This window comes from Manis pentadactyla, chromosome 16 (assembly GCF_030020395.1).
Source record: "Manis pentadactyla isolate mManPen7 chromosome 16, mManPen7.hap1, whole genome shotgun sequence".
Taxonomy (NCBI): domain Eukaryota; kingdom Metazoa; phylum Chordata; class Mammalia; order Pholidota; family Manidae; genus Manis; species Manis pentadactyla.
Window position 1 is genome coordinate 10,568,621 of NC_080034.1, and position 17,378 is coordinate 10,585,998.

Sequence of the window (17,378 nt, forward strand, 5' to 3'; positions counted from 1 at the left end):
AAGTGTAGTGATCCACACAATTTAGAAGTCTGATTTATTAACTTGTTAAACTTGTTTCCAACAGAGACAAAATATATTGATAGTGATTAATGTGCCACTCATCCAACTGGGAACTGAGGAGAAAATAAGTCAATGGGAGCTAAGATCTCATCCTGCACCCTGATAGCCCCATCTGCAATCTTATACACCTGTTTATGCATACCGCAGCTCAAAGCCATGGAGGAGAAGAGGAAGACTACACTGCTCAGGAAGAGAGCCACTGGGACAATCTGTGTCCTGGCAGCAGGCAGCTTTATACAGACTGTATTCAGACGACACCCAAGTTGTTCCTCCTGTTCTCCATGGGACAGGAACAATAGGGTTGGAGAACTAAGAGCTGGAGAATCATCCTTCTTTGTCCATGACAAGTAGGTAACAGCCCTTTTTTTCTTTAAGTGACTGCTCTAAGGAGATCCTACTTTGGTTGGAACATGAATTGGCTAGGGACACATGAAACGGATTGTCTAGTTCATTATTAACTCATTCCAGAAACAATCTCTCATTATTGATGAAGAAGCATGAATTAAAAGAAAAATTGCACTCTTGTTCAGAAGATACTTCAACTTTCATCAGTAGAGCTGAGACAGAGGGCTGTTTCCCACTTCTTTATTACTTTTGTCATTGAATTTTTATATTTTTGTTTATATTTATTGAAGCCATTGCAACCCGAAGGGTGATCTGTAGTATCATATCAACATCACCTGGGAGCTTGTGAGAAATGCAAGTCCACAGGCCTGCACTAGACCCGCTGAATCAGAATCTCTGGGGGTCTTGCTCAGGAATCTGTGTTTCAAAAAGCTCTCTGGGTGATTCTTAATGTCTGCTGAAGTTTGAGAAGCACAGCTTTGGACTATGAGGAGAAGCACTTGACGTTGGGAGCACAAAGGAAGCAAGCTTTGTGATTCTTTTTCTTCCTGCTAAAGCTTAATTAATAGAAAATTACTCAGTAACCAAATGAAAGTCTCTCTCGGTCTCTGGAGAGCAGGTAATTCCGTTGCAGAGGGACTTTGACAAGGGACCGTCACTCCCAGAATGGCGCTTCCCCTAAGGGGGGAGAGGCTTACACTCACCATATTATGGCACTAAATTCTAATACAACTGCATTACGACTTCCAAGACAAGTTTGGGATTACAAACGCTACCGCTGACCTCTTTTGACGTGATATTTAAATATCACAATAATCGCCACATCCCAGGTCCAGGTTGCTATTACTGCGTGCACTTATGATATGACTACCTCACCGCACAAGTTTTCCTCAGCACTCCGCCTGCAGGCTTCGCTCAGCATTTGCAGATGAAGCAGTTGTGACTCCAAGAAGGGCATTTCAGGTACGAATTAAGATTCACATCTATCTGTGAATGGTAGGTTCCAACGTGGCAGTCAGTGACTGAAGAGTAATGGATCTAACATTGGAGCTACAGGAATAGTGAGTCTCCCCCCTGGGAGCACAGCAAGAAGGTAAACACAGGCCAATCCACCAGTAACATCTACTTTCTGAATGATATTAACCAAGGAAAGATTGGGGGTAACAAGAAACAAAAGCAAACGAAAGATGAAAAATAGTATGGTTTCACATGGTTGCAACGCAACCAAAGCAGCTATAACCTTTTTACTATTTTATTTTAACCCTCAGAGCCTGGGGTTGTACAGTGAGACTGAGATCAATGAAATCATCATTTGGTGAGTCTGAACAATTTAAAAGTTGGGCAACCGAATTATCCTGATGGGAAAATATATATTTAAAAAATTTTTCAGTTTCAGTAGATATCATAACAGCTCTTGAATAAATCCAGATGATTAATCATTGTTTTCACTAATTTATCCAAAGATGTATGGATATTCTATTTCTCCTTCTAGACGGTCTCTTGGCAAACAATTTGTCTTGTCTTGAAATTAAGTGAAACATAAAAAATAAGTATTAGTTGTTTCCAGAAATCTGAAGAAAAATTAAGAATGAACAGTACTAAAAAATAATACTAGGAAGAGCATATTCTCTCAAAAGAAACTTTTACTGAGGCTTTGTCATCGACAAAAAAGAGAAAAATGCCCTAGTAACTGTTAAACTAATTTGAAAGTTTTCTTTATTTATACAGTCAAGATGTAATTTTGGAGCAGTATAATGGAAATTCAGAACGCTCTGCTCCTAATCACAAAGGTAATAGATATTGATCACAGAGAAGCAATTGTACAGGACTGGAACACCAATACATACACCAAGTCCACTATGGAAAGCTGAGTTATTTATAAATCCTGTTCTTTTGGTAAAATAACATGGGGATGAGATGATGCACATTGAAAAGTTAAAGGATAACTATAAAAGAAATCCTCCTTCATTTTGATGAAAACTTTCTCTACTCAACAGAGGCATGTTTGAAATTAATAGTCATAAGATGATTTCTGATGGTCAATGCAATTTGTATAAAGGTACCAGATTGTGATATATGTAAAATCTTGGTACAAATATTTATTTTTTACCCCTATGTAAGCCTTAATTTGTGATTACTTAGCTGGTTCGATAATTCATTTTAATTAAAAAATGTTATTTATATACTTGGAGGTTATGTCAAGTCATTACAAATTATGTCATTGAAAACAGTAAATTTGAATATTAAGATGAATACCAAAAATCTGTGTAATATAAAAAGGTTTTACAGTTTTATTGGTGATTTTTCAGCCTGCCTGCCTTAAATCAGGAAAGCCATCAAACAGACTAAATAAGGTATAATATCTTCTTTGTAAATAGACATGTAAAATGTTTTCCAAACAGCAGGTGGCAATCTTTATAAATCTGATTGCAGCTGCACCATTTTTACCTCTTGTGTATGCAGATCAAAGTTTTAAAAAAACAGCTAAGAACCCTGGGCATGCTCAGACTAGCTTACATAACTTTAAATATTAAAAGGGTCTTATTTAATCATGCCTACTGTTCTAATGAAATTCCTCCCTGGGCAAAATAAATGTTTGTGTTGAATACTTCTTAATTCCTATGCAGAACAGGAGGAATTTCGCTGAGCTGATCTGTATAGGTATCCATCTCAACAAAACCCTGCATGCTGTTTACTTCTTATCATTCAGAATTCATATGGCATTAAGAATTGACACAACTACTTTTGGATCTTTTTTAAGTACTCTCAGCCAAAAATAACCTTACTGACATATTAATACTTTAGAGTCTAGTTTCTATAGGCGTTAGTGTTAAACTGTGCGAAGTTTCTAGAATTCTAACTGTGGAGAAATAAAAGTTTTGACTCCTGGTTATCTCTTCGAATTCCTTTGTTTTTCTAAATTGAAGTAGTTGTGTCAGATAGAGACAGAAATCCATAGCTTTTTTGAACTGAAAAGGAGCAACTGTACTTATATGTAAAATCTTTTAATGTAGCAGAACTTCCATTTTCTCACTACTAATTACTACCTTACCCTTTCATTTTAAAATGTGTTCCTCACTGGAATGTTCTTTCACAGTGGAAAATGGGTCAAGAGCAAGGAAATGGGAATGTCCAAGGTCATAAACCAAGACATGAACAGCAGAAATTGCAAGGTGTTGAATTCAACATCAGCTCTTTATTTTCTCACTTAGCTATCTAACACTTATATCTTTATATTTCTACTGTAAATAATCTAAAGTAATTGTTTTGTGTTCTCAGTAAACAAATATTCCATGAAAACAGTGAAAAAAAAAAACCAGTACCCCGAACAAATTGAAATCATATCTAGCGATGTTATTGTTTAATATGGCTACCTTTATGTCATCACATTTTTCAATATCATTTTGTAGAAATAATTTAAAAACCTATAGAAGAAATAGTCTATAACATATAAGTAGAAGAAATCCCATATTTTAGGGAAACAGGTTAATTGCCACTTATCATTAGCAGTCCTTCAGTTGAGGAATGACTGTCCTTAAATGATGACAATATTTTTAATCTTTTTTTTCCCCTTGGTAACTGTTTCCTTTGGGATAATCCCAGTTCATTCTTACCAGGACATCGCTGTTCGCTGCATCTTCTCACTTCTTCTCCGGTTCCGTCGCACTGCTGCCCTGTGATGGCTACACCCTGACAAGTCCTTATCCGCCTTTCCCAGCCGCCGTCGCAGGACTTGGAGCATCCACTCCAATGACCCCACTGGTTCCACTGACCATTGGCTGAAAGAAATGTATCACGGTCAGGGGCAGTGGTCTACTGCACACTACTCCAGGAGTATTAAAACCTGAGGATCTACTGCCAAGAATAAACTGTATTCAAGAATTTGACTTGCTGATCAAATACAGATCATTGGGATTCACAGAGTTTGTTTCCATTTGTCAGAATCTTCAAATGGACATGAACCTTTTGTGGAAAGTATGCATTCAGTACTGTCATCCACTTAATCGGTATTTCACTTAAGAATCTTCTGAGTTTTGCTGCCTTATTAATGTGATCTACCATAGAATGTGCTTTGGTATAACTGACTTCATTTCCTAGAAATAGATACTTATCTGCTTATTCCATGATCGTCGGGCATGTGCGATGACATTTTATATACGGGCAGGCTCCCTCTGGCGCAGTAAGCAGGCCTTACCTGTACACTCGGGGTTAGAGCACTCTCTGCTTTCCGCCCACGGCCCTCGGCATTCGGAGCCCCCGTGAGCAGCTGCTGTGCACTGCCGGCTTCTCTGCTGGGTCCCATTGGAGCATGTCACTGAGCACCGGCTCCACGAGCTCCACTCCTGCCACTGTCCATCAACTGCCAGGGGGGAGGGAGACAGCGTAAGGAGACGGTCCAGCAGGGGGCGCTGTACAGAGAGTACGCGGCAGAACTAACCGTGGGGATGGGTCCCGGCCAAAGCATTCTGAATACAGGGGAAGGTCACAATGGCGTTAGATTGTATTACTACACCCAAACCATTATTACCTTATTTTCCCACTTCTACTCTCTTTTAGGTATCCAGTATTTCTTTTTATTTACTTATGTCTTCAAAATATCAGTCACTCAAAAATGCCAGATGTTGGATTGGGAGATGGACAGAGAGAGGAAAATAAACGGTAACCAATAATTCAAAAAGCTCATATTTTAGAGAAGGAACTACTAGAATGAATTAATTGCATGATAAATAAATAAATTATATAGCATTGCTGTGAAGGATAATTTCAAGCACCTATAAAATGAGTCTGGGGGGTCTTCCTTGATGAAGTGAGGTTCAGGCAAGCCCTGAAGGATAATGAGGAACTACCTAGAATAAGAGTTTGTTCCCTGAAGAGGTACAAAGGTCATTGGCAGAAGAAACAGCAGCGCCTCCAGGAAATGAATGCAGGCCACTGTGAATGAAGCCCAGAGTGCCAGGTGAGGAGCTATACCAGAGAAGGTTGGCCAAATCCAGAGGCCAGAAAATGCAAGTTTTTGTTGATTATGTTGAGGGTTTTGCTATATTCTCAGATCACTAAGAAACCTTTGGAGAACATATATGGGATTCTATGATCAGATCTAGTGCAGGGTGGAGAAAGAATTATGGGAGAGGATGGGGAGGGTATGAGCTAGGATGGTAAGGCCCTGCTGATGCAGCACCCCAGGAAGGTTAAAGAACTACTCAGTGGGGATGGTGAGAGCAACTGCTGGAGGGCTGGACATGGGAACTGACGTGGAGGGAAGATCAAGGTGACTCTCAGGTGTCTGGTGACTAGAACTTAATAAAGACTGTTGAACTTGACTTTGAGAGATTTAAATTGAGATTCATTTATTCATTTGTGCAAATGATTTTTGGGAATCTGTTAGTTATCCTACAGTGTGATAGGTGTTATGAGGAATAGAGAAAAGAATATGAATCCCAACCTCAATAATCTTATCACTTAGTAGAAGAATTACATTGTGTATGCAGATAAGTAAAGAAAAGCTTAAAAGTAATAACATCTTAACATGGTATGTGAAGATTTTCAGAGGACAGATCACATCTTTTGGGGGGTAATTACGTTAGACTAATATGGTGAGATCTGGATAATTTAGACAAGGGAGATGGCATTCACAAAGGCATAATCTCATAGGCCACAAAATACAAATGAGAAAAAAATCAACAGTATTTACCCAATTTAAAATGCATCAACTAGCATAAAAGTGTTATAAATGCACTAGTATATGATTGCCTACTTTTTCTAATATCATTCCAAAGTTCATAGTAAATTTCATAATAGTGAAAGAGAAATCACCAGAAATCCTAAATTCTTAAAAAAGCTAATGTGGCTGTGAAAACCCATCCAAACAAATGAGAAAGCCTGTCAGAACCTGAGTCAGTACTTTCCATCTAAGTTCAGGCCTTGCAGGAGTTATTAAAAAGGAGATTGTTTAATAGGTATCTAACTGTACTTAATAAACTTTTTGTGAGATAAAAACATCACAAGTGCCAATTTAATCATCCTATTCATGTAATTTTGGCATCTCACTTTATTAAAAGTACCTGATACAATCTTATTGGCGATGTAGTCCATTTACCAGACAAAAAACAAAATAAAATTCTACTAGAGTAACAGGACACTGTAAGTTACCATTTCCTCTCTATTTTGGTTTTAAAGATGGTTGCATTTTTCATTTCAGAATTTTGCTTTTCAAAGATAACACTTACTGAGCTTGCAGTATAAACCTCAGTATCCTAAGCATTCTAAGCCATGTTTAAAAAAAATAAGATTCATGCCTGCACCTTATCATCAGCTTGGCAAAAGAATGTACAGGTATCCAAATTATTGAGAACATTCAGAAAGTGACACCTGAAGATGAATTAGGCGATTCTGAACGATCCAGTGCTGAATGACTAGAATTAAGAAATACGTGATGTCCTTAAGAATTCTGCTTGGAAGTAAGAAAGTTTTATTATTTTTTTAAGGAATGTAACAGTTACATACTCATGGGCAAAGAAGAGAGGGTATCTTCCCAGATAAGATGTGGAGTCAAAAATGAGCAAGTCAAATGTGGAAATAAGAGAGAAGATAATTTGGCTGGGGCTGTTTTATTGATGAGGACTAAGAAAAGACCTTGAGGATAAAAGATCAGAAGGAAGGAGAACATTTGTGAAGGGGTTTGCTCCTCATGCTTTTCTGGAAAGAAGACTGCACCACCATTAGTAAAAAATTATTTAAATACTTTAAATTCAAACATTTGTAATATTAGTTATGCAGACCTTTCAGTCAATGTACACATTTTATGTTTTGGCTAAAATTCAAGAATGAGTTAATGCATCTGCGGGAACTTTTGAGGTTGGACACTTCCGTAAACATAAGTAAAACATTTATTTTAGATAGGAAGAGTTTTGTTTATAAAGTCAGCTACAGAAAAGAATAACAATGAAATTGAAGAGGTATCAAGTAGACACTTTTGATATTTTATTTTACAAGGAGAACTGTAAGTTCATTTCAGTGAACATTAACTGCACCATGAGGTGAGAACTGACAAAAATGATTGGTTATTAAGAAAAAAGAGGAAAAGCCCAATATTCCTTTAGTGCACATATTAAGTCAAAGTTACTGGGAAAATGGAAAATGGAAAAGTTAGAAAGAGAGGATTATGAGAATATAAAGGTTTAGACAGATACTACATAACATGAAAGAATTTCTTGTGCCAAATGTGGGACATCGTTTTATTTTAGTTTTTTTTTTAGTTTGATATCCTAGAATTAAAAAAGAATGATTAATTGTGTTCTTTTTTGGGACATCAACTACAGATCTTTCAGGAAATAGTAGTGTCATTTTACTGAATGGGAAAAAGAGGAGGTTTTTGAGAGGTGGAAACACTTTTATTTTGAACATTTAAGCATTTTCAAATAGGATATGTGCATTATATTTAGGGATAAATGTTCAGATATTTTTAAAAAATCATACTAATTTTTCATTTTTTAATAACCCCTCATCTATGTCCTATAAGAAGTTATGGGACTGCTTTTATTTTTTAATCTGATATTTAACTGGGAATCCAAATTGGTAATGAAGCCGCACTTCCTTCAGCCCTGCGTGCAGGTTTGCTGTCCACCAGGTTGGGTGTGGAGGCGACAGAGACAACCCACGCTTCTCCCGCCTCCACCCTCCCTGTAGAAAGCTGACTTCGGACACTGTAAGAGAACTCCCAGAGTCATTGTAAACCCACGGATTTGAAAATACCTCAAGGCTTTCTTTTAAAACTATGTTCCTCCTGAAAGCTCATTAACATCTTGTCATTCTGTCAGAAGAGAGTTCTCCAATAATTTGGAAGATGTAAACACTCCAAAACTTATCCCAGCATGTCATAATGTTCTCATACAGAGAATCTGCACCCTGACTAGCCTTGTTCTCCTAGACTCTGGAAGAAATGGTGATAAAAACTGAACAACCTCTGCCTCTTGGAACTTAGAGTCTGAGGGGCTATTGTGGAGACAGATGATAAGCAAGTAAACAAATGGATACTCAGAGTTTGAGCAGTGGTATGAAGACCAGGTGATGAGAGGGCAATGGGAGGGGAATGCTCGGTCACATCTCTGGGAAGGGACCATATCAGGGCTGAGTAGTGAGTCACTAGGAGCTGGAAATGTAAGGATCTGTGGAATACTCTAGACAATTGCAAAGTCTTGAGGTCAAGAGGACTTTGTGCATTTCAGAACAGAGAAAAGTTTGGGGCACAGGGGGATCACGGAATGGGAGATGCAGCAGGAGATGGGTTCAGATGGCATGCAGAAGCCAGTAGGCCCCATAGGCCATGTGACCAAATAAGATGAGAAGCCATGAGAGGACGTTAAAGCAGGGGAGTGCTGATATAACTTACATTTTAACATTGAACTTTGCAGTTGTGTGTAGAATGGATGGTACAGAAGCAAGGATGGGTATTGAGAGATGTAAGGGACTCCACTATAGCCCAGACAGAGGTGACAGTGGCCTGGATTTTGGTGGAGGTAGAAAGAAGTGGATGAATTTGCATTTTCTGGGTGCAGAGCTGACAAGTTGGTGGTGGGGTATGGAAGAACAGAGAACGAAGGTTAACTTCCAGGTTTTTGGCTTATTGAAACAGGTGGGTTAGACTAGGGTTCAAACAGGCTAGGGGGTGTATAGCCCTGAGACCAAAGCATCTATTCTGATCCCCTTGAATCCTTGATGCCATTATTGTTGTGACAGAGGGAGACCTGCATTCAATAACTTTGTTTAAACCTGTGACTCCCAGATTCTCTGAAATGTAATCAGCTCTCCCCTCACTTCCCTTTTTCCTTTCCTGGAACGCCATTTGGTAAACATCTCACTCAAGTACACAATTTCTTCTGTAATGTGCAGCCTAGTTAAGAATCAACACTTTTTCAGGCTGTTTCCATTTCTCTTCATTTCCATCATAAGCACTTGCAGTTGGAGTTTTTTTTTTACTGTTATTTTTCCATCTAAAAACTCCAAATGCCTATTACTTTATGAACCATACTACAAAGGTAACTAAGAATAGAGAACAATAAGGTTGTGTTTTGAAGCGAGAAGAATGCTGAGAGATCAGCCTGTCTTGCCATCAGGTAATGTGCCTCCTTACACAACAATGTCACACTGGGGACAGCTAGAGTTTGGCTTCAGCAATGTGACACATTACCAGATTTCCTGGACCTGTAAGAATTAAAATTGCAAAGCCTAAATGACTAGCTGCCTGGGGTTTATTTTCTTATATGAACTTCCTCCTGCCATACGCATAGAGTTGCAATTATGTTCACCTGGAAGAAACACTTGTCTCCCAGCAGGGACAGGGGCCAAATTAAGTTCTATGATACATTTTAATGAACATACTGTGTTTCAGTCTATTTTCACATTTTGACCAATAACTGAGAATAGGCTGGACAGCACTAACCACAAGCTAGTTATGCACTCATCCATAAAATCATGAATATTATGGATAATAAAACTTTTCTTTTCAACAGCTGTTCTGGGTTGATTACTGTTGATCAACTATGCAATGTGCAGGGAGCGGTGGTGGGGAAGAGAATTTTGCCTCCTGGCTATGAGGCTATATGATTTAGGGATGGCAATGTTGAAGGGTTCAGATTTTTGCTGAGTTGGGAATTACTCAGGCACCTGGAAAGACCCCTTGGGGATGTAAGACTGAAATGTGAAAGAGCCAACCCCTTGCTTTGGGCATATGTTGAAGAGCATAAACCTATGTTTCCCATTTGCCAATTTAAAATCAAGCACAAAAGAGGAAATATCAAAATGAAATATCATTTGAAAAAATAAGAACTGAAAATAGAAGCGAGTTACATGGTAAGGCTAAGATGAATAAGAAAGTTTTGTTAATTAAATTTCTAATGAGGAAAAAAAAAATTAAACAGTCCAAGAAAACAAGCCAGGATTAATAAAGACACAATTAATTTTAAAAAAATTCATCAGCTAAACATTGAAAGATCACCAGAAAGCAAAAAAGTGTGAAATGACACAAAATGAATGTAATTTTCATACAATAGACTAGAAGGTTAAGAAGATAAAATGCAAATTAATTAAAGAGCAGGTTAATGATGCAGCACCTGAGTTTCAAATTGGAACATCCTCACCCAGACATAACCAGGGACTTTTGAACCAAGGTCAGGCAAATGTTTAGCATCTTACCACTCACTGTCCTCACCTGAAGGGCTCCCTGCAGAGGGACTGTGGGCAGGTCACCCCCTCACAGAGGCTGAAGCCTCTTGCTCTAGATTACAGAAATATTTGGGTCTAGCTCTCTTCCTGAAGACCTACCCTTGGGTGACTCGTTTCTTCTTAGCGTTTGTAATGATCTGCAAATATAATTTGCAGATATTTGCAGGTTTTTTTTACAGGAAAAAAACCCTAAAACCTGACAGCATCTCTGTAGGGAGGTTTTGCATTCCCAGGAGTGCATTTCCCACCGCAGTGCTGACCAGTGTGACACATCTCAGCTGCACAGAGCAGCCTGAGCCCTTATGTGCGGACTTCCCTGCGGTACAAACGTGGCGGAGGAGTCCTTCCCAGTCCATGATCAAGGCTGTCCATGAGCAACAGAGCTCAGAATGATCATACTATCCGGAGTTTATTTTACTACTTCTTCAAAATCCCTTACTTCTAAGGTAATATTCTCATATAAATCGTGAAAAGTAGTCTTCACTTTATATTACTGGATACTTCTCAGGATTCTTCCAGCTAAACGTTCATCATATCACGATTCTATGATAAAGAAGGGTACAAAATACTGGCTCCCCTTTATATATGAGAAAACTGAAGAAGAGATAAGTTGCCTAAATAAATATTCATGATTAAGGATTGGGACTGAACCTTAATCCATGTCTTACCCTCTCCCAGTGCAATGCGTATGTGGCTTGGCTGAACTTTCACCCTGCTCTAACTCTGCTTATCTTTAAGAAAAAGGTACCTGTTGTCAGGAGATCCCCCTCTTGACCAGACCACCAGACGCACTGACATTGGTGGGACCCAAGACTGTGGCTCACGTAACCTCAAAAGAACCTCTAGTTTCAAATAAGTGCTTTCCATACTAAATGACACTCCCACCTCCAGCCAATTTATAGTTGACCATCACTGTGGCAAAGACCAATGGAAACCTTAAGAGGACAAAAGAAAGGCGGTGTTCTGATTTTGAGGTCTCTGCCCTTTCCATTGAAAAACATGGATATTCCTCCCCTTTTAACATGGAACCTCTTCACGAAAATTTGCCCTCTATCTATGACGTCCCAGCCCTCACCAGCTGAGGAGTTCGTCTGTGGGCCAAGCTCTGTGTCTCCGATCTTTGGCCACTGAATAAAGCCTGCACTGCTCGACACTCACTTTTGGTTTCATATAGTCGCTTCACGATGTGGAACAGGGAAAGACCCCAACTTTAGGGGTTCCACTTTGTCAGGAACATTATGAATTCCAGACCACTGTGTATCCCACTGAATCATATAATTAAATTCATTTATACAGATTTCAGTATATAAACGAAAACTTATTTGTCAATAATTCTTCCATCTATTTTATTTCAATAATTTCCACTCATTATTTATCCCCATCCTTTATATTATTTGTACTTTACTACATAAATTGTATCAGAGCGAGAATTGTCACAACAGAGAACTGAACTTGAATCACCTGTGCCTCCGGTCTTCAAGTACTGACACAGCGGGGAAAAAAATCATTGCTATAAAGTAAAACACTATGAAGAAAATTACTACAAAGCTTGAAGCTGTGGACTAAAGAAATTTATTTTCCATAAAGAATTTAATTTTGGAAAAGTCTATATCTGTTTTATTTGGAGGATATACCTCTATGTAATTTACCCACCTAGAAAATGTAAATATTCCATTACGTCTGATACTTTTCTCCATTTATATATTAGTAGAAGTCAAACCCACTAAAAACAGAAGCAGCTAAAGTGATCGAATCATCCTAGAGGAGGGAACACCAGGTGGCACCCAGGAACTGGTCTGACACGGCTAGACTTCCACGGTTCGCAGCTCGCTTGGCACTCAGAGCAAGGCTACGCTATCCCCCCTTGAACCAAAAACCACCACAGGGAACATTAACATCAGACAAGATCACTCTGAGACTCTGATAAGCAAAGCCCCTTCGTAGACAGAAACAAGGTCAACGTGCAACCTCAAAGCTCCAAACATCGTCTTCTCTCAGCTGGTATGAGTGACTACCACTTCAATTAAAGCTGGTCTTCCCTCCTCCTAGATACTTTATTGAGCTACCTAATCTTAATTTCCCCCCCTCAACACATTATCAAATCATTAGAAAAGTCCCACTTCCTTAAACCCTCCCTGAAATCACTCGGTACAAGCCCACCCTTAATAAGTCTTTTCTAAGACCCTCTTACTGAGATGCGCCACAGTTCCCTATGATTTCACCTCTCTGCCTAGAGTGACAAACCCAACTTGTTCAACTACAGGTGTCATCCTGATGGGCTCTGACTAGAAGGCATTGACATAAAACTAATGCTTTTGTTTTTGTTTGCTGTTTCTCAAATTCTCTCCCTTATAGCATCTCACATGGCCCTTACATTCCTGTGATGTGGGTATTACTATTGTTCCCATTTTACCAATGAAGAAACTAAGGGTCAAATGAGCAATATGCATATTAAAAAGTGATATCTAAAAACATAAACATATATGTTTTCTTGTGAAACTCCAAGATCCTTCCACTGTACCACATCAATGTATTATTGAATAAGCCCAGAAAATATCCTATAACAATTTTTGGGTGAGTGCTAGAAATTTGGATATGTGCATGTCAACATAATCCATTCAACAGTAATTTATTGAATACTACCAGGTACGAAGTTGCATGTAGAGATAAACAGGAAATGGAAGAGAATTTCCTTATCCTTAAATAAATCAAATAGTACTACTATTGAACTTGATGCTAAGTTAGTTGCAATGAAAATTCAGAGAAAATAGGAAACATAGGTTCCTAAGTTTAGTGAGATAAGAAACAAATCACAAAAACCACTGGACATACACATATGTACACACACCCTTCTACAATATCACACTTACTTATTAGTATAGGAAGAAAATGGAGTCACACTATTTTTCTGAGTTGTGAATGAATCTAATGAACTGTAGTGAATTCCTTTTGTTGCTCTGTGCCTCTGGTCCACCTCCCCCCACCAACACCAGTCTCTGTTCTCATACATGGTACACAAATTGGTAACTAAGAACTCAAAACTAGGAATTCTCTCCTCTCTTTCTTGTCTTCTTATATAGATGGCTTACCCCCACCTCAAAAAGAGTGGGAGAAAGTTGGACATTGACAAAGGAAAGTACCTGGAAAAAAATAGTATGTCATCTACTTACACAGGCTGATATTGAAATTTGCATAAGTAAAACATTTCATTATTTGATTTGAACACTAAACATCATCCCTACATAACCATTTCATCAGAGTGGTTTTATGTGTTTCTTGAAAGTAGGATGCTGGAATGCTGCTCTGATATGATCCCACACTAGAATGTCACCTTCCATTACCAGACCCACCCGGTCAGATCTTGCAAAGGTGGTGAGTACAGACCCAATTTGTTGTTTCACTTGGTCTGGTTATCAGTTCACATCAGCCCAACCAAGGAGATCCAAAAGTAGGTGCTGGCCTACTATTTTTATTGCTAATGCTCTTTCTATGTGAGCTTTATCTCTTAAGACGGTGTCTTAAGGATCTCAAGTAGGATGAGAAATGTAAGTTGAAACTACTGAGTTCTCAAATTACCACCTTTCATTGAGGCAGAGGATTTATATGTTTTTCAGAACTGCATTCAACTTTTCACATGTTTATGGCTGAATCCTCTGAAGAAACTGCCAATTTGTTTAGCTCAGGGACTATCTATATTCTTCTAGGTAGTGTCTTACATCTTGCTGATACTCGATGATGCTTTTATATTTAGTGAAGAACCTGAGTTCAGCTGTAAGAGAACTAGTTCTAAGGAGAACTCCAAATGTTTGCACCAAATACATCTTACATATTTTAAAAGCATACTGCCAAAATTTGGGGCAGAGTATAAAAACATTAAAAAATATCATAGCTATTAGAATCCCCTTTAGAGAGTAAGGAAATTTGGATCCAATATGGTAAGAATTTTACATCTTTTATGATGCAACTCAATTCAAGAATGGAAATAAGAGTCAGAAATAACACATGATAAATTTATCAAGTGTTCAAGATGGATCCATAATATTCACTTAGGAGAGAATATGAGCGAGGCCATATTTACTAATAATATAAACATAACTTTCAAAAGTTAAAGATCTATGCAAAAGAAGCCATTCAATTTTAATAGTCTTAGAGTGATTCCAAGATGCTGTAATACTGTTAAAATAGCTTGAAAACACATGAGGTTACTACTTGAGAGATAAAGCAACAACTTTATCACCTTAGGAAAATGAATTTTTCTTATCTGATTCTTAACAATTTAGCATCTCTATCTACTGATATTCAAGCATTCAACTCCAAGAAAAGTTCATGGGGAAGTAGACTATGTGGAATCTGGTTTATATTTTAACTGACCAGTGCCATTTTATCTCTATACTTATGGGGATGAACTGAGGTAAAAGCAGTAATAAAAACTAATAATTTTAAAAGAGATTCTATAGTTAGCTATTATTTTTTATTTTTCACACTCCATGGACAAAGCATGAATTATATTTGACTCAATAAATGTCACTGCTCAGCACTTAAAAAAAGGTTCTAAAATTTATTTAAGCTTGCCCAGATCTTTGGGAAAAAGGGCAAAAATATACATCTGTTTATTTCTGTGCCTATCTGTATGTTTATAGAGAGACAGAAATAAGACAGAACATAAATGATTTCATAAATAGGATTTTCTGGGAGTGATTTGCGAAAAAGGAATCATGATTCTGACTCCCCGATATTCATAATTACATGAATATTGAATTGTATGAGTTATATTCATAATTCACAGAATTCATTAAATCCTTGGAATCATGATATTACTCATACAATTACTACATCTTTAAATGTATGTTCCTAAGTGCAGGAATGTAGTAACCTTTCTCTAAAGTAAATGGGAATAATAAAGCATGTTAGATGAATGTGGTACTACCTATATTTTGATAGTTTTTTCATAGTCTTAAGATGTTTTAGATACTTAAAATTTCCAGAAGAAACTTGAAACATTGCTTTATAGTATAGGATATTAACTTGGGGATTTCAGAAAACAAATGGACTGAATGTGAATTGGATATCATGTTGGGAGCACATTACTGGGATCCTAGCTAAGTTGCTTGCATGCAGAATATGTAACTAAATGGGCCAATGAGAAAGTCTCCTAAGGAGTAGATAAATGATTATTTATATTTTTTGACATTCTTCTTAGCCTTTGCCATTTGCCACTCTTGTCTACCTTTTCCTCTGAAAAATGCCTTTGCTAGTCCTGGAAAATGTTACCATTTATGTGGGTGTGTATTTTTCCCCATAAATTGCAAGCCCCTTGAAGCTGGAGACCAGTCTTTTCATTTTGTAGGTATTTGTTTTATGGTTGACTGTTTCAGTGACCTAAATAACAACATGATGAAGACTTTTCTCTGTAGTAATGGATAAAATTATCAAGGACAGGTAAAACAGAATTGAAACAGTTTAGAGCAAAGAAAATTTAAGATAACATAAATACATTTAAGAACAAAGTAGTCTTTAGAATCACATAAGATTATATGTCATTTATGATCTAACCATTTTATGCATTTAGCAGTGAATCTAGAAAGTCTGATTTCCTCACAAATACCTATCATTTTCGTACATGGTGAGCTGTACATCACCATTCTTTAACTGCATGAGTGTGAGAGACTAACATGGGAGGGACTGCCTCTACACCAGTCGGCCTAGTTACGGTGTGAAAGCAATAGCCAATCTCACATCTTGGGGATTCCTTAAAATTTTTCCAGGAGGGAAAGCCAAACATAAATAAAATCTTAGTGGAAAGCATTAATATTTATAGAAATGCAATAAAGGTGAACATTGATTTGTAGTCAAGGAAATAGACTCCATTGCATATAAATCAAGGAAGGTACCAATGTTAAGCAAGAAACAATAACTGAAGGACACATTTCCCATGAATGAATGAAGGTTAATGCCCTTAATATCTCCAGTGTATACTAGGGACGACACACAAAATACACAGATGCACATTTCACCACATGCAGAACGCTCACCTGGGCAGAGAGCAATATTACAAGGCTTATGATGAGTCTCGGGCCCTTCACACGGCCTCCCGCCATACTGCGGAGGGGTGCACGACCTCGTTCTCGTTCTTTGGCCTCGACCACATGTAAATGAACATAAACTCCACGGCGACCACTCCTCCCAGACTCCATGTACTGTAATAAAGCAAAAAAGCTTCAACAACAAAAGCAGAGAAGTAAAGTCAAAGATTTTTCTTCTCTACAATTAAGGAAAAATAAACTCATCAAATAGACAAGAATGAAGATATTTTAAAAACCTCAGTTCACATTCTTATTCATCACAAAATACAATACCCAATATCAAAATTCATTAAAATAATGTAAAATTCCATGTATGTTTTTCTGTAGTTGAACAGTTATTTATATCATCAAGTTTAAGTATTTCCTTTTGTGATGGAAATGTACTTCTCTCTCTCATGGTAAAATAGTCATGAGTTATTTTTAAGTAGAACAAATATCAATTAAGGTAGTATAGAAAATCAAATTTCTTATGACAGATGTGATCTTCTGGAGTTTAATTTCCATTTGAATAGATAAGGGCTAACTTAGTTTTTCCAACACAGTTTCAGGAATAATGACTTATGATGTCTGAAAATGAAAAACAAAATCTGAAAATTGATGGTACACATTTAAAACATCTTTTTAATCTCACATTTTCGAAAATAAATGTTTTTTCTGTCATAAAAATGT

At 37.5% G+C, this 17,378-nt stretch overlaps 1 protein-coding gene across 3 annotated transcripts in view; it reads right to left on the reverse strand.

Annotated features, from left to right (window-relative positions):
• The window catches only part of ADGRB3 (adhesion G protein-coupled receptor B3), a 669,309-nt gene that overhangs the window by 383,728 nt on the left and 268,203 nt on the right, over positions 1-17,378 (reverse strand). For all 3 annotated transcript variants that reach the window (XM_036916256.2, XM_036916253.2, XM_036916255.2), the window contains 3 exons: positions 16,659-16,823; positions 4,601-4,765; positions 4,020-4,184 (listed from right to left, as the gene is read on the reverse strand). In XM_036916256.2, the coding sequence (XP_036772151.2) occupies positions 4,020-4,184; positions 4,601-4,765; positions 16,659-16,823 (495 nt within the window). The remainder of the gene's footprint in view (positions 1-4,019; positions 4,185-4,600; positions 4,766-16,658; positions 16,824-17,378) is intronic.